This window comes from Calonectris borealis, chromosome 25, assembly GCF_964195595.1.
Source record: "Calonectris borealis chromosome 25, bCalBor7.hap1.2, whole genome shotgun sequence".
In the NCBI taxonomy this organism is placed as follows: Eukaryota; Metazoa; Chordata; class Aves; order Procellariiformes; family Procellariidae; genus Calonectris; species Calonectris borealis.
The window spans coordinates 1,898,486-1,924,476 of record NC_134336.1 but is presented as its reverse complement, the minus strand read 5'-3'; the positions used below and the strand labels follow the sequence as shown (position 1 = coordinate 1,924,476).

The 25,991-nt window shown below is 61.4% G+C and overlaps 2 protein-coding genes across 4 annotated transcripts in view; both read left to right on the top strand.

Moving 5' to 3' along the window:
* LOC142092783 (gap junction beta-5 protein-like) overlaps positions 1-14,489 on the top strand; it is a 109,627-nt gene extending 95,138 nt beyond the window's left edge. For both annotated transcript variants that reach the window (XM_075173220.1, XM_075173222.1), the window contains one exon: positions 12,357-14,489. In XM_075173220.1, the coding sequence (XP_075029321.1) occupies positions 12,381-13,208 (828 nt within the window). In that variant the 5' untranslated portion in view covers positions 12,357-12,380 and the 3' untranslated portion in view covers positions 13,209-14,489. The remainder of the gene's footprint in view (positions 1-12,356) is intronic.
* Positions 14,490-19,614: 5,125 nt separating this feature from the next.
* GJB3 (gap junction protein beta 3) lies at positions 19,615-23,016 on the top strand. 2 transcript variants are annotated; one of them, XM_075173170.1, is made up of 3 exons: positions 19,615-19,759; positions 21,743-22,530; positions 22,828-23,016. In XM_075173170.1, the coding sequence occupies exons 2-3, from the start codon at positions 21,773-21,775 to the stop codon at positions 22,841-22,843; spliced, it is 774 nt and encodes a 257-aa protein (XP_075029271.1). In that variant the 5' UTR covers positions 19,615-19,759; positions 21,743-21,772; the 3' UTR covers positions 22,844-23,016. The 2 variants fall into 2 exon arrangements, with proteins under 2 accessions (XP_075029271.1, XP_075029270.1); XM_075173169.1 differs by lacking the exon at positions 22,828-23,016 and having other exon boundaries at positions 21,743-22,579.
* Positions 23,017-25,991: the final 2,975 nt, after the last annotated feature.

The following is a 25,991-nucleotide window of genomic DNA, read 5'->3' as shown; positions in this document are numbered from 1 at the left end:
GAGGGGAGGCTGCCCAGAGCCGGGCTGGGGGAGAGGCGAGGGCCTGACATGGTGGTGGAGCAGGTCAACTCTGTTGGGGTCCCTCCAGCCCTGGGGCTGTTTGGGGGCTGCAGTCCCGGCTTGGCTCTGCTCCTGAGGGCATGGGGAGCTGGACGTGTTCAGAGCCTCCTCTTGGAGACCTGCCCGGTGCGCCCTGGTGTGCTCTTCCAGCATCTCCAGAAACCTTGGGTTTGGTTAATTGCTGGAGCGGTTTCTAAGAACTGGAGACAGCCAAGTCAGACGAGTGGCAAAGGCAGCCTGGAAGCATCAGCCGTGCCCGTCTGCTGCGTGAGGAAAGTCTTCTTGTAGCAGATGGGAGCTGTGAGCATCACCAGGTGAGTTTGGTGTCTCCTTGGTTGCTCCTCAAATGTTCTTGGTCCCTGGGATAGCTCTGCTGATTTGGCTTCACATAAGTACAGAGGGACCCAGTTACCTTCTTCAAGCGCTTGCTGGACTTGCGTTACGCTGTCTGGCCTGGGCAGCAGCCTTTGCCGTGGGGGCTGAACGGACACCGGCTCTTGGGGAGTCTTTTTTTCTTGCCACCAAGGCAGCTCTGCTTTCTACTCATGGATGGTGCTAGTAGCAACCTCCACCTTCTTCCAGGGCAGCGGGGCACAAGCCCTGAGTGACCACTTGCCATCATAACTCATGGGATCTTGTTTTTCTCACAAGGACGAGAGTTTAGGGCAAAGTTGCCCAAGCAGAAAAGAGTCAGGGTCTCTCTCATGCGAACACAAGGGGATTTTTAAATCCCAATGACCAAAGTTTCCTCCTAGAGCCCCTTTTCCCCTCTTCCCTAGGGCACAACCTCTGTTTGGCACCAACGCAGGTGCATGAACGGTCCCTCCGCTGCCCGCCATCATCTGAGCTACAGCATTTCTCACATCAGGCGTGAACCAAGGCTGACCTTCCTCCGCGTGCGAGAAGCGGCGGAGCTGTACGTATATATATACATAAATATCAATCTCCACAAGACGGTCTCTGTGCTTGAAAGCCATCTTTGCAGGGTCACGGCCCGCAGCGTGGGGCCGGGAGCAGCTCTGTCCCTCGCCCGGCGCAGCCGGACGGTTCCCCACGCCGCCCACGCGATGCCGGGGCTCCAGGCTTCAATTGCAGGAGGAGGAAACGCTTCGCCTTGATTAGGAGGGATAAGAATAGCGAGCGGCAGGCGGCGGACGGTGGGGTGTGGATGAAAGGCGGCTGGCTCTTATTCTTCCCACGCCCGGGGCGATCTGCCCCTTCTTTTTTCGAGCCGTAATTGCATGCCACGCCGCAGATGAGTGTTGAACTCCACCAAAGCCAGAGCACCGCGAAGCCGGGACTCCAGGCTCTCCGTCAATGAGCGGGGAGGCAGGGAGGATGCTTTTGATCCCGCTCTTCTTCCTCTGACGTGCTGAAGAATTATTAGGCTCTGAGGAAGGTATTTCTCTGGCTCGAGCTTTCCCTTGCTCTGCAAAGGGGACCAACTGCTGCTCTGCCATTTCGAGAGGGCAGAGGGCCCGCGGTGCCGGGCTGTGCCGGTGGCCTGCGCAGCACCAGCCGATCTCCCAGAAGATGCTCACTGGGCTCCAGGTCAAGTTCAGACCCAAAAGCAATATCCCTGAGCCCTTCGCAGTGCCCAGCCATCGCGATGGTGGATGCTTGCATGGTCCTTCCTGACAGCAGTCCCTGGCTTTTGGTGGCTTCTGCTCTTAGATGTCGTGCTGGAGACAGCCTTGTCTGGGGCACCGGAGCCCTTTGAGGTGGTGTGGCGCCAAGATTTCCAAAACCGGCAGCTGCGGTGGGGCATCGTGGCCTCCTACTTTCCTGTGTTTTTTCAGGTGCATCCTCTGGCTTTGCTTTGATTAATTTAACACACACAGAGCATAAGGAGGCTCAAACCTCCATCTCCAGCAGCTGAAATCCTGTAATTACCCAGTGTAACCCACCTGGAGAAGCGTTCTCGGGTGGTCAGCAAATTGTGAAGAAATTCACTGTATCCTTTAGAGCAAGAAATTATCCTGGAGTGTAAGTTATGACTCCGGCAGCCTTACAGGTACAAAAAATAAAATGAGAAGGGTAGGTGAGACTGGAGATTTAAATGATGCACTAGAAAACTCTGAGCAGGTGACACCTTGATCTGAGATAACTTTAGCTGGGGTTTTTCCTTTTGGATGAAGGGGACCTGGCAGCAGTGTCGGAAGGAGATGAAACGGAAAACCCTGACACCGGTGGTAACGGCAAATGGGGTTGGAGGTAGAAGAACAGCAGGGAAGCCTGCGTTGCCTCAGGAGGTTGCTTGCAGGGGGTGATGCCCTGCAGCTCCATCGCCTCCGGCAGCAGGTTGGGGGCTCCTGGGGGCTGGGGGATGGTGCTGATCACCTCCGTGTCATCCCTGTGCTCAGGTCCAGCTCGTTGAGGGTTAGAGAGGTGCTAGGTGCTGTTCAAGGGAGATGCCAGGAGAGCCTGGGTCCCGAGAACAGGCCCAGTGGGTGATGGCAGGGACCATCTTCCCCTTAAAAGCACCCTGCATCCCCCAAACCTCACCCTGCTCGCTTGGTTTGCCGTGCCAGCCTGTCCCTGCCTCTCCGGGGACGGTGGCAGCGTGCGTGAGGAGCACCGTGCAGCCGTCCCCGCTGCGCCAGGCGCCGGCAGCCGCAGCTCCCAGCCCAGCAGGCTGATGCAGTGGCTGAATCTCCAGCTCATTAAGCGTCCCATTGTGTTTGCTGCGCGTCCCAGACGGGCACCTAATGGATGTTGTGGAGCCTTCCGGGTTAATGAAGAGGCGATGAAACGTGGTGGGAGCCCTGGAGAGATGCCGGGGCACGCGACAGCCGCGGGAGCCCGGGAGCGTCGCCTCGTCTCTCCCAGGCCAGGAATCTCACTGCTGAAGTCTCTGGCGCGCGGCTCCTCCCTGCGTTGGCGTGATGCAGTTTAGCTGAGCACCACATCGCGCCTACAGCTGGTTGGTATTTTGGGGGGCTGTTTTGTCCTATTTTTAGGAAATGCCATTATGGATTGGGAACTTTTTTTGGGTCTGGGAGGGAAAAGGTCAGCTTGAACAAATTTCTCAACCTGAACTGAAAACAGAGAGGGGCAGAACAGTTTGCTAGCTGTTTTCCAGGCAGACCCGCTCCAGCTTCAGATGGCAGCTAATTAAAGTGCTGACATTTTAAGACACGATGATGCGAAATCTCTTGCTTTGAGCCAAGTCTGGGCCCTTTTCAGAGTTCAGTTCACACATTTGCTGCCCAGAGTCCCCAGGAGCGGCACAAGCAAATTAAGGGGGAGGCGAGGGGTTGTTTTTAATGTAGGATTTTTCTTAGGGTGTAAGCAAGTTTTTAGCCTTTGGAAGAATGCTGTAATGTCAGGCTGCCTGGGCAGAGATCTTCAAAAAAAGCTGAGCTCTGTGGCAGAGGTGCCTGTGAGGGTGTTTGAGTTTTGGCTCTGCTGTGTGTTACCCTGCTCGGGCAGGGAGAACAGGGACGGGGGGCAGGGGCAGGAGAGCAGCCCCAGAAACTGTAGCATCACCCCAGCAGCTCTCCCCTGCACAAGCAGAGTGACACGAAGTCAAGCCGTGCCGTTTTGCAGAGGGCTGGAGGCTCTTGGGGTAGGAGCGGGTGGGCTGCGGCAGTGCCGTGGCGTCTGCCGCCGACAGCGCAGAGGGGAGATGCAGGCTGCGAGGCCGGGGCTGGCTGGAGGGAGCGAGCCGCAATCAAGAGATGTATTGTGGCTGTTGGACTGCCTGCACGATGCAGCATTTAGGAGACAAAGCGCAAAAGTCTCAGTGGGGATGTGGGAGGTGATTTGGGGGAAGGAGACGCTGTCCCTGCGGAGCGGGAGGAGGCTGAGGGGTGATGGGGAGCAGGCGAAAGAGGAAAGAGCCCGACTGATCCCAGCTGCTGCAAACAGTTTCTGGCTCCAAGCCGGTGTCGCGGGTCCGGGGGGTGAGCATGCCGCCCCACTGAGACTATCCCCAGGCTTGTTCCCGGGAGGGGCCCGTCCGCACCAGCCCTAGGGATGCCGATGCACCCAGGCGAGGGGGTGAGCGAGATGCAGAGGGGTGGATGGACAGACAACAGATCTTGGAAGGCTGATCTGGAGGGAGGGGTTGATCAGGACACGGGAGACATAGCTGGTGGGAATGGCCAGGAAGCACCCAGCTGAACAGCACGGTCCGGGGGCTGCCGCAGGGCCGACGGTGCTCCCCCTCACTCTGGACTTGAAGGGGCTTGCGCGGGCACTGCTGGGGGACGGTGTCCCCCCCAGAGTGGGTCCAGTGACACCAGTTTGCCCTCGCCTACCAGCAGGCTGTGCCCGGGGAGGCAGAGGGACGTGCCAGCCCCCGGGATGGCAGTGGGGCGGGTGGGTCCCACCGGGCTGTGAGGGGCACGTGCAGGGATCGATCCCACGGGCGAGATCTGCAGTGTGGAGGGGACTGGCCCGGGGCATCCCCCCGGCTCAGGGGTTGACAGCTCAGCCATCGCGGTGCAGAGGCCCTGTTGCTGTCACAGCCCCGAGCTGGCTGGAGGCTACGGCTGCCAGCGCTGCCCTGGGGCGCAATGCCGGAGCTGGGATGCTGAGCCTGTCCCTGGCAGAGGCCTCTGGAGGCAAACCATCCCACGGCCAGGGATGGTGGGTGGCAGGTAGGGTCTGCCTTTTTGGGGTTACCAAGACACCGAGTTGGGGTGCGTTGGGGCATCTTAGCCCCTGCTGCTGCTGCTCTGCTTTCTGCAAACCTGCCCGGCCCCTGCGCTCTCCAGGGTTAATCCTCAGCCGCCTTCCCGTGGTGCCTGAAGCCTCTGCCTGGCTGTGGGGATGCAGCCCCCAAGTCCCCACGTCAGATGTTTCCCTGCTCCCCCTCGGACCCCTCTGTCTGTTGGTGGCCAGGAAAGCACGTGTCCAGTCTGCAGGAGAAAAATCTTCCTTTCCACGTGTGAAGGGAGCTGGCACGTTTCTGGTGTCGGCAGGAGAGGGACGGGTCAGCAACAGCATTCAGCTTTGAACTCACTTTAAAGCCCAGCTCCTCGTAGCCATCCCTCATGCACGGCGGCCGGGTGCACGCAAACCCAGCCGAGCAGGCACCCGCGGAGCCCCGCACGGCCACGCTGGTGCTGGCAGGGGCAGCTGGGCTCCGGGGAGCAGCGAGCGGCAGTGCGGGGTCCAGCCCCCAGCTCCTTATTAAAAAAAAATATATATATATATATTTGGAGAAACTATTTTATTAGCTCAGCAAGGAGGCTAAGCACTGTGAGCTCTGCCACGCTCATCCTCGGGAAGCTGCCCCGCCGCAAGGTTGGTGCGAGGCTGAAGGTGAGCTGGCAGCCTCTCCCCGGCAGAGACATTTTCTGCTCCGTCATCCTGAGTTTTCTGCTCTGCTTTGCCAGACTGTTCCAGGGAAGGTGGCCGGCGCCGCACGGCGCGTTCTCCCAATGCCATCTAGCGTCTGCTCTGGCGGCCCAGACAGTTATTTTAAGGCATCAGAGCTTATTTATTGCAGAATGGTCTTTGAGGGCCAACAGGCTGTTCGGGCTGATTATTAACAGCGGTACCGGCAGCACAGATAACTAACTGGTGAGTGCACGGGTTGGGCTTGATTATTTTTCCTATCGCTCCCATTTTGCACTAAAAGCCCACCCTGGCAGGAGGGAGCGCGAGGATGCGATGACATGTCCGGCGTGATTAAAGTCTTTCAGCCTTCAGCCACTTGTCTTGTAGCCCCGACATCACCTGAGGCTTAATCACTCAGAAAAGTGCTGTCATGTCCTATTGTCGCTGTATTGGGAGCACGACCTCTTTCCCATTTAGCTGCCATTTCAAAATAATATAACTTGCCAGGGGACAGGCATGACTCAGGAGACTGGTAATAGGATATAAAGACTTTGACCTGCGGGTCGCCCATTTGAATGCCGACAAGGTCAGCAGCAAGGGCAAAGATGTCATTTGGACGATGATTATTTGGCCAAAAGACCCAATACAGACGTAACCGGGCCCCTTCGCTGCAGTCGGCAGGGGCCGAGGGCTGGGTTGCACTCTGCTCCCACTTTGAGAGCATCCGGGACCCCGATCCCTCCCCGCCTGGGTTTGGGTGCCTGCCCACGGTCCCCTCCAGCTTATGATTTTTCCCTCCACATTCTTCTCTTGCCATCATTGCAGGGACATGGTCTGGACAGACTGGGAACGCTCTTACCTCTGCCCTCACAGGGGCAAAGTGCCACAGCAGCATCTCCCCTCTGTGCCCCCCTCATTTGCTTCCCAGTGCAGAGAACGGTTTCGCAGGACAGGCGTGCCCTGTCCCTTCTCTGCTCACTGCCATCCACTGCCATGATTTAGGTCCCTGCTAACCTCATCCCCATTCTCAGCCACCACTGACTGTGCGAATTTATCTCCTCGGTAGCAAACCATCTCATCGAGTCAGTTTGATTCCGTGATTAATTAAGCTCTCCCCAGAAATGAGGTTACTCCCTGCAGTCTCACTTATAAATATTAGCAGATTAATGGGTCCTGGCCATGTTAGATGGCCACTACAAGGCTGGGCCACGGAGGGTTTGTCTGCTCTCATCCAGACAGTCCTTGAATACGGACTTGCCATAGCAGAGCTTCTGAACAGACCCAGCGTATCTGCAAACCACGTCCGGGCCACGTGAAGGAAACCTGCGCCAGGGGAAGCATTAATACCAGCGGCTCTTAGGGCAGCTCGGGGTTGATGCCGACATGAGGCATCTGCGCTGGGGGCCGGTGCCGTGGGGTACGGCCCGTGGCTGCTCTGGGCCGCAGCTCCCCTTGCCCCGCGGTCCAGCCACGGCAGAACCGTGGACCCTGCAGCGTCTGCTCAGTGACGCTGGATCCAGACGCCTTCACCAGGCAGTGCCGCTCTCCCCGGGTGCTGCAGCCCCCTCCTCGTTAGCACACTGCCCTCACCCCCTGCTGTGCCAGCAGCGCGGTTTAATTGCTGCTGGCCTCGTCAGCAGTGCTGCCTTCTCACCATCTTCCCTTTAATTGCAGCCTCCCTCCTTCCCCAGCAGCGCTGCGTGGGCGAGAACCTCCCCAGGGCCCTGTGGGACCTTAAAAACGAGGTCTGAAGCCCTCATGCCCCTCTCCCTTCCTGCTGAGCCCCCGGCTGCGGTGCTGGGGCTGCGCTGGCTCTTCCCGTGTCTGCCGGGAGACAGGAGGTCAGTCCCGTGGCACGTGTCCCTCGGCCACCAGCATCTGCAGGACCTCTCACCACCCTTGTCGGCGCACCCTGCCTGAGGTGGAGGCCAAAAAGGTGTGGGAAGTCCCCTAGGAAATCCCTGGGGTTTTTGCAAGACTCCCAAGGCGTTGGCAGCGTGGGGAGGCCGTGACCGCCCGCGTGAGCCCCAGGGTGGGCGAGTGCAGGTCGCAGCACAGCGGGGAGCCATGGGCCAGGGAAGGGGGGCACCAGGGCTGACCAGGCACGGAGCAGTCAGTTTGGCTGCAACAGCGACGGACGCTCACACGACTTTCCCAGCGGTTTAGCCAACATCCAGCCTGCTCTGTGTGTTTAGTTTTCACTAATCTGTTTGGTTTTTTTAATTATCTGCAAACAAGGTGCCTTCTTCTTTGAATAACAGCGCTGCTGGGTAAAGGCAGCAGCGGGCGGCTGGTCTGCACGAACAGTGCTTCCCTGCCACTCGCCACCCGCCCTGTAACTTCACCCAGGGCCTATTTTTCTGTATTTATCCAGCATCAATAATGGGATTCCACCCCGCTAACAGCATCTGCATGCAACAGCACCAAAAGCAGAAGCAATTCCTGCTGAGTTAGTGTGTAAAAGCCTTTGCAATCATCTTGTGCTACAGACCTGAAGGAGGGTTTAAATATAAGGCTCTTTAATAAGATGAAAATAGCCCTTTCCCCACTGGTTTTCTGCTTGCTTTTTCATGCCACAGGAGCCCTCGGGTTGTGTCAGGGCCCGGCTGTCTGTGGGCTGACAGGTTTCCTAACTGCGCCCAACGACTCCCCTCCCTGCCGTCAGCACGATATTGTAACGTTGCAGCGCTGGAGGAGGCAGCAGCTCAGCGCCGGCCAGCGCCGCTCGGCAGCAGCTGCTGGCCAGGTGTGTTTGGGCGATGTCCCCCAAAACTTCCGCAGTTGGACTTTTTTTTTTAAAAATCAAACTTTTCAGCAGAAAACCCAGCTGTCACTGGTGGTTTCACCTGATTGAAAGTGAAGCAGAGACCTCAGGACCTGCCTGGGCATTGCGGTGCCTGAGAGCGGGGTTTGCTGGGACCCTGCGAGTCCTGGGGCTGGTGAAGCTCAGCAGATGGTCCTGGAGAACAGCCGTGTGCCCGTGGGGTCCTTCTCCAAAGAGAGGACCCAGACAGCTCACTCTTCACAGCAACGTGAATGTAAACCACGTTTCCTTCCTTGACTATTATTTGTAATCCAAGCCAATAACCCCCAAAAGCGTGCTGGCCACCCGGCACACCCCACCCTGGCTACTGGCATCCTCAGCAAAGGCACCCGATCCTAGAGATGGGCTGGAGAAAGCAGGAACACATCACCTGCGTGGTGTTGGGCAGCTAAACCTGCAGCTGCTGGCGGAGGGACGGGAGATGCTTTGCAATATCACCCAGCAATGCCCTTGGCTTCCTGGGGAGCGGAGCAGCCTCCAGCCATGCTGCGGGGGGTGAAGTAACAGGCACGAGGTTTGCTGTGCTTCACAGCTGCAAAATCTGTCAAGGAAGGGACCAAAAAAGCTCTGAATATTATTATTATTATTATTGTTGTTGTTGTTGTTGTTATTATTTTACGAAGTGGAAAAACTTTTCTTGCCATTCCAAAACCTTCAAGGAAAAAGCAAACTGCCAGTGGCCCAAGGAAGCGTTTTGCTTTTCTAGAGCAACTTCTGTCTGACGACAGCAAAACTCCCTGCAAAGCGGGTGGGCTGGACGGAGATGCCCCACGCAGGACAGGCGGCCCCATGAGCTTTAGAGCGGTGGCATCCTCCGATGGCGGGCAGAAAAGCGCTCGTGGTCTCACCCGTGATAGGCATCGGCACAAAGCACCAGTGCCCTGGAGGAAACCCCGTGCCTCGGTGTGTGCAGCAGAAAAATGGGTATAATCCTATTTACCTGCCTCATCCGGAGCTGGCTGTGCTGTTTGATTCATGTCAGGAGCTTGGCTGGTGACTCCTGGATGAATGACGCTATATAAATGCAAAGTGTTATTAATATTTCATGTTGTAGTGAAAATGTACTAATGGGGCTTGTTCCTGGAAGATAAAGTGCTGCCATTAATACACCTCCGCGTCCCCAGCGCCACGGACCCGCACGGGCTGGCTGGTTTTGGCTGGTGGAGGGTGCAGCCTTCGGCACCCTCCCTTCTGCCTCTGGCAAACTGAAATCTCCAGCAAATTTAAGCGGTGGGACGGCAGCTCTGGCTGCGGGAGCTCGGTGCCCGCCAGCCCAAGGGCAGAGGATGCACCAGGAGCCGCTGGCTGCGGAGCAGAGCGCTGCTACCTGCCGCGGCGCTCGCTGGCTGGTGTCAGCCCTGCCTGCTGCTCCGGAGGGAGAGGCGGCAGCAGAGCAGCTCCTGCCTCTTGCTTCACCTCACTCTGTGTTTTTCTCGCTCCCTGTTTATTTGTTTTGTGCCTCTGCCAGGTATTTGCCAGGCGGACGGGGCTGATCTCCGGTTCGGCTCAGCCGGACAGTCCTGACCAGCGGGACGTGGAGGAAAGCTGCGTGGCCGCTCACCTCGTCCTGCCATCAAAGCAGGGCCGGGGGACGAGGCGGGTCACGGTGGCCATGCCCGCACTCCCAGGAGGGCCGTCGGGTGCTGTGGGGGGGTAGAGGTGTGCTCTGCCTGGAGCCCAACGCCGGCAGGAACTGCCCATCACGTCTGGCAGCTCCCCAAAAGAGGGGATTTTAACCCTCTTTGTTAAGAGAGGGTTAAAAAAGCAGCTTTCTTGTTAAGAAAGCAGCAAGTGACAGAGCCCCTCGAGTGACGAGCAAGCCTGGGGGCACCTGGGGCAGAACACTCCCCCCCCCCCGCTGGGATGGGTGCTGCTCTGTGCCCTCCCCGCCTGCCCACGGGGGGACGCAGCCCCCGGGAACCCCCTTCCCGGCACAGCCACCGCGCAGGCGTGTTAAAAAAAAAAATAAAACTGAGCTTGTTTGATTTCAAACTGCAGAACTCTTCCCTGGAGCCATCCGCAAACAATGGTAATTTACTTTACAGCTGTTTAGATTTGTTTCTCTACTTTTTTCTAAAACCCAGCGGAATTGCAAATGAAACGTGTGTTTGCTCCTCAAATGACTCCAGCCGTACCTGAGCTCTCGCACCCCACGCAGCAGCACCCGCTCCTTGGACCCCCACCCATCTGACCCCCACCCTTGCTCTGTGCTCCCCACTGCACCCCAGACCTGCGAGCTGGGGGCCAGGCCTCAAAGAGGGGGTTCTCTGAGCTGGGGGCTCATCTTGGGAAGGCTCCCGGGCTCTGGCAGCGGGGAGGGGGTGATGGGGAAGAGACTTGTGCCAGCTTGCAGGAGAGGGCAGCACAGGAAAAGTGGTTAATTAATTCCCAGTGAAATAATCGACTGTCGCCCACTCGTCAGAAGGCGGGGAGGGATAAGGGCTCCAAGTTGTTGACATGCTGCAAAGTTTGAGTAAAACGGATTATGTTCGGTGTTCGGCTGAGCAGCTCCCGGTGCCTCGGCAGGTGCTCCCAGGGCTTCGCCCACGTCACCCCATGCAGGTCTGAGCAAGCAAAGACGGGCGCAGGGAGGGGACGGAGGGACCCCAGGCCGCGGTGGGCATCCTGGCATTCCTGCAGCAGCCGGGGGCGGACACCCTGAGCACGCACTCCTCCCCGCGGTGGGGCAGCCGATGCAGCCCTTCCCCGTGCCGCAGCAGGATTGGGCCCCCACGCACTGCGGCGCAACCCTTCGCCCCAGGAGATCTGGCAGCCTATGGAACATGTGGGGATCTGCCTCAAACCCTGTCCCTTCCCCCTGGGAATCTCCTCCTCGCTCCCAGGAGCCCAGGGATGACTCACGCGGCACAGGCACCTCTCGCACGGGCGATGCGCTCCCGCTGCGGGCAAGCACTGACCGGCAGCAGTGCCGGCCTCGGCAGAGGGACGCCCCGCAGGTAAGTGGCATGAAAACCCTCCTCCGCTGCAGCCCCTGGCCCTGGTAAGGCAGCACTGGGGCTGGGGAAGGTGCGTCTGCCAGATGCTGCAGAGCCCGACCCAATGCCAGGGTGATGGGCGCATCCTGGGCTGCTGCCAGAAGTGTGCACAGGGAAGGAGAAATCTGGGTGCCTGCGTGCGTGTCCCCGGGCATCGCCCCGGCGAGACAGGAGCTGTCAGCTCCCGCGGGAAGTACGTGCCCGGGGAGCGTCTGCGGCCGCCCCAGCCCCGTGAGCAGGCGCGTTGCACGGGCCGGGCTGCGCGGAGCAGCGGGATGTGCTCACCCCCAAGGGCGCTGCCAGCGAGGGGAATCTCGTTATTTTACTGATAGGTGAAATGTTTAAGGAGAGTCGGTGCCAAACGCAGCCCCAGGAGTCCCGCTCGGCTGTGGCCTCATGCTGCGTGGGGCGCGTTTATCTGGCACGATGCAATCCGGGGTCAAACCAGCTGCTCGGGGTCCTGGCGCTGGCACGGGCTGAGATCAGTCTGAGCTGATGAGAACTGGTTATTGCAGCCCTGGGTCAGCACCTCGGCGTTGCCCGGGGCTGTGCAGCCCCCCCAGCTCGCCCTTTGCCTCTGCTCCGCGGTGTCCGCTCGCCGCGCTGTGCCGTGCCCGGCGTGGCCTCCCCGGCGCATGGGCACGGCGTGGGTCGGCGCAGGGCTCCTCCCGTGCTGCCCAGGTGGGGGAGCGGAGGCGACGGCAGATTCCAGCGATGGGAGAGGACGCGGCGGTGGAGCCGCAGAGCTGCGGGGTGAGTCATGCCCCGGCTGCTCGTATTTGTCATCTGCCTGGGCCAGGCCTGGCAACGTAAGGAAAATTAATAACAAATACCTGGGCAACGGGGCGAGAGACGGGGTGGGTGGTGCAGGACGGCGGAGGGCTGAGCAGGGCACGGACCGTAGCTGGCAGTGGTTGAAGGATGCTTTTGCCGCGGCAGAACCAGGAAGCTTTGCCGGGTCCCCGGGACCCCGCAGAGGGGGACGGTGCTCGGCGGAGACGCGTCGCCCAGACCAGGTCTGTGCTGGGGCACGTGTCGGTGCGTGTCCCTGCGTGTGAGCAAAGGCCAGAGACGGTCCCCGAGGCCACCCGGGCGGCAGCACGGCTCATGCTTCGGGGCACGCAGCTGCTCCGGTGGGGACCTCTCGCTGCTGCTTTGGTGTCACTGTACCTAGCCTCTCTTCCCAGGGTAGCTAACGGGATCGGGGGACCATGAACTGGGGGGTGTTCGAAGGGCTCCTCAGCGGGGTCAACAAGTACTCCACAGCCTTCGGCCGCATCTGGCTCTCCCTCGTCTTCATCTTCCGCCTGCTGGTCTACGTGGTGGCGGCCGAGCGGGTCTGGAGCGACGACCATAAGGACTTTGACTGCAACACACGGCAGCCGGGCTGCACCAACGTCTGCTTCGACCACTTCTTCCCCGTCTCCCACATCCGCCTCTGGGCCCTGCAGCTCATCCTGGTGACCTGTCCATCCCTCCTGGTCATCATGCACGTGGCCTACCGGGAGGCCAAGGAGCAGAGGCACCGCGCCGCCGGCGGGGACGACTGCCGCCGCATCTACCCCAACCCCGGGAAGAAGCGGGGGGGACTGTGGTGGACCTACCTGCTCAGCCTCATCTTCAAGGCCGGCGTGGACGTGGTCTTCCTCTACATCTTCTATCGCTTCTACAGGAACTACACCCTGCCCCGGCTGGTGAAGTGCGAGCTGCCCCCCTGCCCCAACGTGGTGGACTGCTTCATCTCCCGGCCCACCGAGAAGAACATCTTCACCCTCTTCATGGTGGTCACCGCCTGCGTCTGCATCGTGCTGAGCCTCGTCGAGGCCGCCTACCTGATCGGCAAGCGGTGCCGCGAGTGCCTCCTGGCCGGCAGCGGGGAGAGCCGTCGGCACAGCCGGGACTGCGCGTTCTCCCACGCCGAGCCCGCGGGCACGGAGGGGCAGGTTTTCCACGGGGCGGACTACAGACCCCCCACGGCCTCCATCCCCCCCACGGCCTCCAGCCCCGGCACGCTGCCCGAGGAGGAGGCTCTTCCCTAGAGCTGTGGGGGGAAAGCAGGGGCCGCTCACCTGCCCTGCACCCTCCTCCTCCTCCTCCTCCTCCTCCGTCCCCCCGGCGCAGGAGCGCGGGGGGTGGCAGCACCTCGGAGTTGGGCTGTGCCCGAGGGCTCTCTGCCTCTCCTGTCCCGGGGAAGGCACGTTACATCGTTCTGATGAATTTGGGGTAAACCCGGGTGCTGTAGGACACGTTGTGGTCCTCGAGAGCTGACAGGGACAAGCAGCTCCGCAGCGGCTGTGAACCGGCAGCGGTGCCTGGAGGTCGAGCCCGTCCCAGCCAGGCTGGCTTAGCTGGTCCTGAGGGTATCCTTGCAATGAATAAAAATTTCTGTCCCTCAGAAGTGATGACCAAAGCGGTTGTTCTGCTCCTTGGGCACAACACTGCCGAGAGGGAGTAAGGGCTGCATCACCCCTGGAAAGGCATCGCTCCCACGGGCAGCTCCGGGCTGGGGTTGGACCAGCCGTGGTGACAAACCACTGGCCGGAGGCTCAGGTCTGCTGGAGAAAAGCCACCGAAAATCAGAGCAGCTCCTGGAGCTGGGCACGAGCGATGGCTTCGGCCGGAGGCGGGAGCACCGTGGCCGGGTGGGTGGTTTTTGGGATGCACGGGGTGTTACGGGGTCTGCCCTGCCCGGGGAAGGGCTCGTCCTTGCACCCAGCAAGCCAACAGCAAAACTCCTACTGCGTTCGCTGGGCACCGGATGCAGGCGAGCAAGGAGGACAGCTTCATTATCTCCCTGTAATCCCAGGCTTTAAAAAAAAAAATAAATTCTTGATTTTAGATGGGCTGCTGGGCACAGGCGGGCACACCCAGAGGCGTGAATGTCCCCGGGGACCCACGGGTGGCAGAGCCCTTTGCGGCCGTGGGCTGCCAGCGACAGGCTGGAGCGATTTAAACATGTCACAAATTTTCAAACCAGCTCGGAGGTGGCGGGGGAAGGGGCCAGCCAGGACGGGTGCCCTCCAGCCCCCTGGGGAACCTCTCCCTGTATCCCTCTCCCTACATAAGCCGCACCAGGTGTCAGGGCCATTTCCGACTGATGTGATCGTCATTAATAGCACTCATTAGCCGAGTGGGGACAAGAGCACGTGCTTGGTGCGGCAGCCACCGTGGCAAAGGGCAGGGGCGAGGATCCGGCTGGGCAGGCAGAGCCCGCCGTGGGCTGCTGGCTCTTCCTGCCCGGCCAGAGGAAAACACCCGAGGAAAAGAGCCAAATAAAGGAGAGGAAAAACACCCCAACCATTGATTAAACAATAACATTAAATGGCAGAATATGATCTCGTTTATTGCTGTAATATGTCGCGTTCTGCCGTGACTCAGGCGGCACTGCAATTTCTAAGGCCATCGACGGTAACTGAGCATTAGCCGAGATGAATAATTAACAATAATTTCATGGCAAATGCACTCGTAAGTAACATTAACATTGAACATGCAGCTCGATCTGTTACTGGTTTCGCTTTATTTAGAGGGTGCGATTATTATTTTTTCCATGAGCACCGGCAGCCCGGGCACTCGCTGGCTCGGCTGCAAAGGAAGCGGCTCGGGGCGGGGGAGATGCCGTCACCCTGTCCCTTCAGAGCGGGGCCGGTGACTGCAGCTGACCCAAAGAACCAGCTCCCACCTGAGACCCTGGCTGGGCAAAGCTGAGCTCCTTCCCACAGCCCACCCTGGGGAAAGGGACCAGCCTGGGTGCGCCGAAGGGGGAGGCAGAGGGCAGGCAGGGCTGCAGCGCTGCCGGACGGGAGGGCAGGGACTGGTCCGGCTGCCCCATGAGAGTGGGGATGGTGGAGGAGCCCTGGGGGGATCCCTGCCACCGGCCCGGGACCCTCTGGGCACACGGTGGCTCCTTGTGAAGACACTGGTGAGTTTGGAGACCGTTGGGGTAAGAGAGGCAGATGATGAGATACGGGTGGATTTCTCCACCTCCTTTAAGTGAAGCTGTTCTGACCTCTGCCTTCCTTCTGTCCGCTCTCGTTGCTGTGCTTGCTGGATTATCCACCTGAAAATTTTCTTTACTGAAGCCTTTAAAGTCAGGTACAAGTTGTTCTTCGTGTGCAAGCCATTGCCTCCAATTTAAAGAGCTAGGGCTGGGCTTTTTGTTTTCAAGCAAGGTTGGCCGCTGTTGATCAAGGCTGTCCTCGATTAGCAAAATCCAAAGGTGTTCCCCAGCTGCAAGTGCTAATCGCTGCAGAGATGAGACCCAGAGCAACCACCCTGCCCGCCCGCCCCGCTTCCGCCCATCAAAGCAGCAGCCGGAGCTGCTGCCCGTTGCGAGAGACCTGACGATCCAGTTGCCATTTGTTCTGCTGCTTTATCTCGCGCCGAGCAAGCATTGCAGCCGCTCCGCAACGCTCTGGGTGTCTTGCACCATCCGGGCCGGGATCAGCGGCGGCTGGCGGGACAAACGGGAGCGTTTGTCGTCTTCTTTCTGATGTGTCTCTGTGCTCTGCACCAAGGGGAGCTGAGGTTGCCCCGGCTGGTGCTGCAGAAACGGGGGCTGGAGACCGCGCTGCCTCCCGGGTCACAGAGCTCTGGGTTAGGAGGCAGGACCAGTGTCGGTGGTAAAGCAAATAAACTGGGGGATGTCACAATAAAAGTTGAATATTTCCCAGGCTTTGCATCATCATACAGGGGATCGCATTTGCTTGTGGGGGTGCCCAGAAGGCCCCCTGAATTTTGGGGAGGGGGGATTTAAAACAAAACCATCACTAACTCCAGCCCAGCCAGGGAGGTGGAGGGGCTCGTGTGCGGGGCGGTGCAGGTCGGGCGCAGCCTCTCCTTCCCGGGGGGGCTTGTTTCTGCCCAAAAACTGCCCGTTTGCTGGGAAGTGAAGAGAAACTCTCTGATTTACGTCCAGCGTGCCGGAGCGAGCGGCTGCCCCGGCTCCCAGGCTCCCGTGACTCCCGCGCCCCAGCACTTGCGGGGGAGGTCTCCTCCCCGGGGACGCGGCCGCGGAACGGGACAGCCGGGATGGCCAGGATGCTGTTGGCAGGCAGGGAGCTGGAGATCAAAGGCAGGGCTGGTCCCAGCCCCGGCGGCGGCCGAGTGCTGCCTCCTGTGATGCCCCATTTAAGACCCTTTTAAAGAGACTTGGAGGTTTTCCTGCTGGTCTGGCGGCCGCCTGCTCCGCTGCTCGGTTTTTTCCTTTATGGAGAACCCGAGGCCGGGCCACTGGAAGTCACTGGGTGTTTTTAGCGTTCATGTCTGGCGCTGAAGCCTTTCAGCCGTCACCCCACCGAGCCGGAGCAGGATGACAGCAGGGTGGCATGCCCCGGGCACATACCCAAAGCTCCTCCAAGGGCTCCCTGGTGCTGAGAGCTGCCAAACCACGTCAGCACCTTGTCCCCATGCCCACGCCAGATCAGTTGGCGGAGGGATAGTGGGGGGGTGCAGGGACTTGCCTTTTGCTGGGACACCAAATACCCGGCTCAGCGCTGCAAAACACAGGGTGTTTCCATTCCCCACCCAACTGCCTTAGGGGAAACCTTCTGCCCCTGCCAAAAGGCACCTGAACTTTATCACCGCGGCCATGTGGCTCCTCCTGAAATGCCAAAATTGTAGGCAAGAGGCTGCTGGGGGGATCCGGCCCCACTCTTCACCTGGCCTTACAGGGTTTTACCACGGGGCAGGGAGCTGCTGCCTTAGCAAGAAATCAGACCTGCCGAAGGTTCTCGCCATCTTCCCGCTCTCCTGGGTTTATTCATCTCAAAGGCCACAGCCCCCAGATTCCTGCCGGAGCTCCTGCCACGCCGGCTCTCTACAACATAGCTCAAATTCCTGATCCTGCCCCGATAGCACCGTGCAAAGGCAGCTCCTGGGTGAGGGGAGGCTCCCGGCTGCTCCGGAGCCCTCCCTTTGCTCTCATCCGGGATTAGGGTGCCTGTGTCTGCCCCCTCCTCTGGGCTCACCCCACTCTGCACCCCCAGGCTCCCACGAGGGTTTGCTTTGGGTCTCCTGGGCCCCCATTCCCGTGGCCTCTCCCTGCCATGTCCCCAGCCTGGCAAACACACTTCATATCACCTCCTGGAGCCAAAAAGCTGCTGGGCGAGCGGCTCCTTGTCTGCCACGAGTGCGGGGAGTAAACCTCTCACAGCATCAAGCACCCGGCGTGGCTCTTCAAACGTGTCCCCGTGGGAGGGGTGGCCCCGGCGAGGCGCCTGGGAAGATGCCACGGAGCGCTTGGCCCCAGGGCGTGCTGGAGCGATGCCGGGAAAGCCTCGAGGTAGCCGAGAGGCCGGGTAAACCGCGGGCGCACGGAAACGCATTCCTGCCCGGGCCACGTCTGCAAAGGCATGAAATGGGGCTGCTCGGGGGAAGAGGCTGAGCGGAGCACCCGGCTGCCCGGGCAGGGAGCGGCTGACTCAGCCTCCCGGGAGCCACCGGCGCTCTGGGGAGAGGGACGGTCCCCTTAGGGCCACATCCGGGGTCCCACGAGGACAGGACTGGGGGCAGCTGGCAGGGCAGGGTCCCACTGCAGGGGTCCCTGCTGCCGTGCTCTGCCACCCGGTCTGTGCCACTCCTTGGGAAAGGTCCCGTCCGGGACGCCCCGACGCCGGCAGGGTGGTGGCTGCAGGTTGCTGTAGGTTGGAGATACCAATGTGCTGTTGCAAAACTATTACTAAGGCAAAACCATTTAAAAAGTGGGCTATAATTGCGTAATTTGTGATTCTTAGCAACGGTTGCTGGCTGCCCCGTAGCTGGGGGATGGTGTGAGCCCAGGGATGGTGTGAGCCCGGGGACAGTCCCTGGCTGCCCTGGTCTTGCCCGGGGTTTGCTGCCAGGTTTGCAGTGCCCATAGCCACCCGTGTGGGGGACGGAGCATCACCTGGCAGGAGCCGCTGGCATCGCTTGCAGAGGAATCCGGCTCCGTTGATCTCACTGCAGGATTTGACCCGCCTTTATTGTTCAACCCGAGCGTGTGTGTGCATGTGCGCAGACAAGAACCTCTATGGGAGCTGTTTGCCAGACTCACCCAGTTACTGGGAACAGAACAAACTACCCTTCCCCTCCCCACACACGCTCAGCACTGCGGATAAAACCCGGGCACGCAGGAGAGCTGCAGTCAACACAGCCGGGAGAGAGCTTCCCCACTCCGAAAGGTGCCTGGATCCGGGCCACCTTCCTCTGGCCCTTTACCGGCTCGCAGGTACCTCCAGCGCGCCGGGGCAGAGGCGCGGGGTGCTCACAGGGCTGTTGTGGGGGGACGGACCCCACGCTGCTAACGGGGTGCAGGTGGAAGCTGTGTTATTGTTGGGGCTGCTGTGCCTGCGGTGGCCAAAGGTGGGGACCCTGACAGCGCACAGTGCCACATTGGCACCCACAGGCAGTGCCGGGGTCCCTGGCCCATGGGGCTGCACACCCGGGGGGTGATGCAGGGGGATGGCACGGCGTGGCACCCCGAGGAGCAGGAATGGCCACCCCAGGCCCTGCTCCTCTGTCCCATCGCCCTCCCTGGGGACTGAAAGAGGCTGAGCCCTTCCAGGAGAACGTGCACAGCCCCGCTCTGCTGCGTTTGCACCCCAGGCAGAAGCCGGGTGCTTTCAGGCCCAACGCCCTGCACCCACGCGGGGCAGGACCCGGCAGTGACGCAGCAGGCTGGCATGCCGGGGGCTGGCGAGGGAGCCAGGCTTCACGGGAGGCAAACCGGTGCTGCAGGCAGAGCCGAGCACACCTGGAGCATTGCCCCTGCTCCGCCTGGCTGCCAGCCAGTGCCGGCTGGGCTGCGGGGCTCCCACGGCACCGCACACCACACCCCGGCACAGGGCTCGGCACGGAGCTCGCGCTCCCCTTCCTGTCCCGCCGCGGGTCCATGGCCAGAGCCGGTGCTCGCCTGAGCCAGGCAGGTGGGTGCCGGGCAGGTGGGTGCTGGGCAGGTGGGTGCTGGGCAGCATCGCCCATGGGGCCCTGGAGATGGGGACATCGGTGAACTGGCAGGCTGGCGAGCGGGCACTGGCCCTGGGGGCATGCAGGGGCTATGGGCTCCGCCATTGGCACCAGCTTTCGGCTGAGGAGGGGAAAGCAGCAGCTCCCCTCTCCCAGTTTTAAAGGGAAGGGCTGGGCGGGAGCGTTGCGATTGCTCCCCACCCTGGCTAGCTGCCGCGGGCTTGCTGGGGAGGAGGATCTCCCAGTTTCAGATGAGGCGGCGAGCAGAGGTGTGCAGGGCTGGGCAGAGGCGCTGCCCTGGCTCTCGGCACGTGCTGGCACAGGACCCCAGCTCAGCCCCGCTCGGCTCAGCCGCGCTTCTCGGTGCGTCCCCGGGCCAGCAGCGTGGGACCACAGCGGCAGGTTCGGGGCTCGCTGTGGGGTGGCCTGGCCAGGGACGGGCTCCAGGAAGCCCCGCAGGCTCCAGGCAGCGCTCCAGGCTCCGTTCCTTCCCCGCAGCCCCGGGACGCCTCGCCGCGCCACGCAGCCCTCCCCGGATGAGGACACCCTGAACGCCCGTGTGCCATCGCGCCCCCGGCCATGCCCCACGCTGGGCAGTTCCCACCCTGCAGCCTCCGGTGAGTGGGGAAGGAGCCTGAGCCTCGTCCAGGTACGTCTCGGAGGGCACCGGGTCAGCAACGGGCAGCAGCGCCTTGGGAGTGGGAAGGCGAGTGTGCGGTGCTGATTGACCTGAGTAGCTGGGATTGAAGGAATTAGCATTTGGGGTTGAACGAAGCTTTTCGATCTGGCCTGAAATTGGAGCAGCCCGTTTGCTCCTGGCCCATCCTGCGCTCCCCCGGCAGGCTGGTCTGCAGCCAGAAACAAAGCATTCATCTGAAAAAAACCTGTATTTTTCTTAGGCAAAAAAAAATTTCTCTTGTAGAAAATGCAGAAATAAAATGTTGGGGCTGACGATATTTGTTCCCCCTGGAAGCATTTGCCGGCCACGGTGCTGCCTCCCCAGCCGCACACAGGGTCCCCTGGGCGTCCCAGCCCCAACCTGCTGGGCCAGTCGTGGCTCCCGCGGGGCTTCAGCACATTCCTTCTGCTGGAGCCGTGCAAGCACCCGGCGCTGCAGACCCGCAGCAGCTCTGCAAAACCGGGCTAATTCTTGCAAATGCAAAGAGGCTGCAAAAAGTCTCCTCTGAGCATTGCTGGGGCTCGGCTCTGTCCTTCGCGGGCTCGGCCCTCCCTGCTTACCCTGGGATCGCAGGGTGCTTCGCTCTGGTCTTCACCCCCACACTGCAAACCCCGCCGTGCTCCCATCAGCAGTGATGTGCATTACTCAAAGCAATTCCTTAAAAGCCAACGGTGCGGGGACGGATCCAGCCTGCTACCCTGTGAAGCTCTCTGTCACAGGAGACACTTCTACAGCACGGAGTCAACAGCTGCCAACTCACCTCTGGGTAAAAATCACCTGGGATTTGTAAATCCAGGCGGCGGTAAAGCTCCAGGTCAGGCTTAGTACGCTGTCGTCCTTGCACCGGCGCAGCCCCAGGCTGAGCCACAGAGCCGGTTTGGCCGGCGCGGGGCCTCGGGGCTGCCGGCAACGCTGTCAGGAGCAGGGTGCTGGGTGCCGGCGACGCACATGGACTCTCGCTTTCAGCAGCCCCGCTCTCGCCTGTGCTCAGGCTGCCTCGGGCGTCATCTGCAAGAGAGAAAACCGGTCCTTGGTGTGTCCCGGCATCCCAGCTCTGCAGCAGCCGCTTCCCCTTCAGCTCTCAGCATTGGCAAAGCACGGCGGCTGGTTTAGCCCTTTTTACACGTGAAACTGAGGCTCTGGGAAGGCTGGGACCAGCTGGGACCAAGCCTGGGATCCCCCAGGATCTCCCTAATGGTGAAGATCCCCATGCATCCCCAAAACATGCCAGTGGAGGTCGTGCAGGGGAGCGTGGCTGAGCCACACAAAACCCTGGGGAGGAAAGAGGATGAGCCCGGGGAGCGCAAACCGGGAGCCGTGCTGGTCCGGTGCTGCACCCCACGGGGAGCCAGCTCCTCGGCAGCCAAGAGGGAGCTGGCAGGGCACTGGGCACCCATCCTGGCAGCCGTCAGCACATGCCCCTGCGGGCAGTGGGGCAGAAGACGCAGTCGGGGATGGAAATGCACTGCGGGGTCCCCTCCTGCCCCTGTCCCAAGGGACCTGCCAGCTCACGGGGCTGGTGTCCACACAGACCTTTGCTTTGCTGACATGCCAAGCGCCCCGCACAGCCGTCCCTGCCTGCCGCCCAGGCACGGCCACCCCTTGTTGATCCTGGCCCGCTCTGGGGGATTGCGCTGCCAATTTAAACCAACATGCACAATCAGGCCAGGGACTCGGTGGCAGGGACTTGGCCGGGTGGCTCGTCCCTTACAGCAAAGCCTCCATTAGAAGGAAGTGCAGAAAGGTTGAGTCACCCCTGACTGTCACCGGGAGAGTGCGGGGCTGGGCTTTACGCTCCACGAGTGGGATGGTCGCCCCAGCCCAACTGAGTGTCACGTGGTGAGGGAGAGATTCTGGAAGGTCAATGAGATTAGGTGCAGCGAGAGACGAGCTGCCCCGTTGCTGTCTCCCATCGCATCTCTTCACCCACCGCTTCTGCTGCTGTTTCTCCAGGTCGGGTGACTCTGGCCTCCGCCGGCCGCCATGGATTGGAAGACGCTGCAGGCGCTGCTCAGCGGAGTCAACAAGTACTCCACGGCCTTCGGCCGCATCTGGCTCTCGGTGGTCTTCGTCTTCCGCGTGCTGGTCTACGTGGTGGCAGCCGAGCGCGTGTGGGGAGATGAGCAGAAGGACTTTGACTGCAACACACGGCAGCCGGGCTGCACCAACGTCTGCTACGACCACTTCTTCCCCATCTCCCACATCCGCCTCTGGGCCCTGCAGCTCATCTTTGTCACTTGCCCTTCCCTCCTGGTCATCATGCACGTGGCCTACCGGGAGGACCGCGAGAAGAAGAACCGGGAGAAGAATGGGGAGAATTGCCCCAAGCTCTACAGCAACACGGGCAAGAAGCACGGCGGGCTGTGGTGGACCTACCTGCTCAGCCTCTTCTTCAAGCTTATCATAGAGATCCTGTTCCTCTACCTCCTCCACAAGATGTGGGACAGCTTCGACTTGCCACGGCTGGTCAAATGCTCCAACGTGGACCCCTGCCCCAACACTGTAGACTGCTACATTGCTCGGCCAACCGAGAAAAGAGTCTTCACCTATTTCATGGTCGGAGCCTCCGCCATCTGCATCGTCCTCACCGTCTGTGAGATTTTCTACCTCATCTTCAAGCGGGTTGTGCAGAGTGCGCGGAAGTGGAAGAAGTCCACCAAGCGCTCCGTCAGCTACAGCAAGGCCTCCACCTGCCGGTGCCACCTCAAGGCGGAGGAGAAGGACAACAAATCCCAGACTAGGTGTGTGACAGCCCTGTGGGCCTTGGCTCCCAACGTGCCGGCCGTCTGATGGGGTGGTGGGAGGGGAAGAGGGAGGGAGACGTGTCCATCACCAGAGGTGGCCACTGGTGATGCCACCACCAGACTCTTCAGCCACGACTTTGATGGCTTGAAAGGGGAGGGGGACACATCCACGGGAACTCTCCTGCTTGGGACCATGGGCACGTCCCCGGGTGTCCCAGTGGCGCGGGCATACTTGGTGGCAGGTGGGTGCCAGCTCCCCGTGGGCATGCCTGAGGGTGTCTGTTCTTTCCACAGAGGAGAGGAGCTGTGAGCTTGCCCATCCCAGCCAGTTCGCCTTCCCCTTGGCCCAGCAGCTTTTCAAGCCTGCCAAGTCCCCGAACCCTCGAGAGTCGACCCGTGTGACAAATGACTAGACCAGCAAACTGAAGTCCCCCGAGAGAGGCCCATGGGTGCCCGAGCAGACGCAGGTAAGGCGAGGGCAGCCCCGGAGCTCTGACGGCTGCATGTGGTGGTGCCGCAGGGCTAGGACATCACACCAACGCGCCGATGCCATGCACGACTGCTGAGCAGCCAGCCCTGCCACGGCAGTCAGCGCTGTCCAGCCCGGCCGTGAGCCCGGCTGAAAGCTGCAGGGATGAAGCCGTTGAGCTTGGAGGGCACACAGGACTGGGGCTGGCAGGAGGGAGCACGGGGGCTCCCGTGTCCCAAGAGCTTCTCTTGGGTCCTCCAGCTCTGCTGCTCCCATGCTGGGTATGAATGCATCGGTCGGTGCCCAGTCAGGGCTGGTGTCACCCAGCACAGTGACAGTCCCCAGTTTGCCAATACTGGGACAAGAGCAGCTTTTCCTCCCTTGCTCATGCAAGCACCGTGCCGATGTCCTGCCCAAATGCCCTTGCTGACTCTGCTGCTTCCCTCGGTGCCTTTGCATCCCCCCTTGCCTCAGACGGACACGTTCACGCAGCATCAGCTATGGATCCAAAAGGCCAATAAACGTTGTGCTGTTTGTAGACACTGGGATCTGCTCTGCACTCTGTAAATCAAGGGGCCTGGTGAGGGCAGAAGAAATGGATTTGCAGAGGTTCCCCAGGAGCCCGTGGCCGGGTGCTCCTCACTCCCGCCCGAGGCAGTGGGTCGAGCCCCGGGGCCAGCATGCCTGGCGTCCGCCCGCTCTGCCTCCTCCTGGCTTGTCACGCGTCATTAAACTCTAATTCACCAGAACCGCACTCTGGCCCCCAAGGAAATCAAGGAGGGATCAGCATCAGTTATTTACTAAACCTTGACAAATATTACAATAAATAGAAATGATTTCCATTTAATCTCTCCTTAAGCAGCACTACGCAGAGGGTCTGCTGGCACTCCGGCCAGCCACATTTCCAGCTCTGCTCGGCCAGCCCGCGCTCCCCCAGACCCATGAGCCTGTCGCAGTGTGCGCTGACACAGCCAGGGCTCGTGCCACTGCGAGAGGCCGTGACATCGATGCCCACGCTGCCGGCAGGGTGACGTGTGACGTGTCTCTGTGCCAGACATGGAGCAAGTGCTTCCAGCATGGGCTACTCCTGTGGGCACCCCAGCAGAGCGTCACCTGGACAGATGCTCCAGGAGGTCGGACAGCACAGGGTGTCCGACCGGGAAGTGGCTCTGGCACCAGCACAGGTTTGCTTTGCGACACCCACACGGCTCACTGGGGACCTGTGGCTGGTGTGAGTGAAGCCCATGCTGGGCATGGTCCTCCTGGTGGGTAAAGTAATGTGGGAGCTGGCACATCCGCCGCTCTGGTTCCTTTGTGGTTTTGGATCACCCGGAGGTGATTTTTCCCACCTATCGAGGGCTGGTGGGGTGCACAGCATCACTAGGGAATGGGGCCAAGGGGGGCCTTGCTGCAGCGGCAGACATAACCCAGGGACGGTGGGAAGCGGGAAGCAGTATTCACAGTGGTCTGGCTGGGAGACGAGCACTGAGCTCTGCAGCACCCTGGTGCCACGGCATGGGGTGGCACGTGGGTGTTTTCTGAAGCACGGCAATTATTTTATATTAAACATAATGATGTTAATGATGTTTCCGGCTCAGCCCCAGCACTGTCTGTGAGGAGGAAATGCCACATCTCGTTGCGGGAGAGGCGGCAGCTCCCAGTTGTGTGTACGGACTGGCCTAGTTTCTGGTTTCGATAGCCCAAGCCCAAACCCGCCGCCCCCAGCTAGCCCGATGCAGCCCATGCCAAGTGTGCCAGCCCTTTGCGGCCGCTGCAGGATGGGGGTGGGGGGGCATACACAGGGGTTTTGCCCCCCTGAAGCCAGCAGGACTTAAGCCTGTGCATAAAATGTCAGCAGCTCCCCACCTGCTGTCTCCCCTCCTTGGGGGGGGCCTCTGCACCCCCCGCCGCGCCCCGCCTGAGCCCCTCGACGGCAAAGCTCCGCTTAAAACCTGGTGGCGGGTCCCAGCCCCTGGGCCCTCGGCGCAGCTCAGCCCGGGAGCCGGCGGGGGACGCGGGGCTGGGGCAGCGCCGGGCTCCGGTGTGGCTCCAGCACCACCCAGCGCCCGTCGCGCCCGCAGCAGCGGCCCGGCCAGAGCGGGCAGGGGACGGAGCATCCCCGGGGACACCCCGCCGCACGCCCCGGGGCATCTCCCCGGCCCTGCCTCCCCTGGAGCCCCCGCCCGCGATGCGGGCACCAAAAGCGCGGCGGCTTTAGGGGCGCCCAGTGCGGTGACTGGCTCACGGTCCCACCCGTGGGCAGGGTCCGGGCACCCCGGGCAGGTCCCTCCCCCGCTCGGCGGGTTTGTCCCGGTGGCGGAGCCCCAGCCACAGCGGGGCTGCGGGGCGCGGGCGGTGCCGGCCACCGGGCTGTCCCCGCAGCCCGGCAGGGACGAGCGGGCAGGGACACCCGGGCTTCCCACCGGCTTCGGCCCCGGCTGTCCCCGGGGGGCCCGGCTGTCGCCGGCGGCCCGGCCGGGCGGTGCTCCGCGGACCCACCGCCCACGCTCCGCCGGGGCCGCCCCCTCGGCCGGGGGCAGCGGGCCGGGCCGGGGCGGCCCCGCACACCTGCGGCAGGCGCTAAGCCCCGGCCCCCGGTTTCCTGCCCACGCTCCTCCCCCGTCTCCCCCGGGCCCCGCACGGCCAGAGCCGCCCGGCCCGGCCCGGCCGCTCACACCCAGCGCGGCCCGAGCCAGGCGGGACGTGCCCGGGGCGGCGGAGGTGAGTGAGCGGCTGCGGCTCCGCTGGGGCACCGGGCACCGTGCTCGGGGGCACCCCCACTGCTGGCACTCGCTGTCTGCTTCGGGGCACCCCCTCACTGCTTGCACCCACTGTCTGCTTTGCAGCACCCCCCTCGCCCCACCGCGGTTGGGTGTCCCTTTAACGGTCCAGCTGGCACTTCTGCCTGCTTAATTGGCAGAGGTTAATTAGGAGCCAGGGCTATAGCTGCTTCCTCTTTCCCAGCCGGGCTGCAGGGCTGAGCGCCCGC

What these genes read in the sequence shown, in the direction of transcription:
- GJB3 (XM_075173169.1), top strand. Translation starts at nt 21,773, where the DNA reads ATGGATTGGAAGACGCTGCAGGCGCTGCTCAGCGGAGTCAACAAGTAC.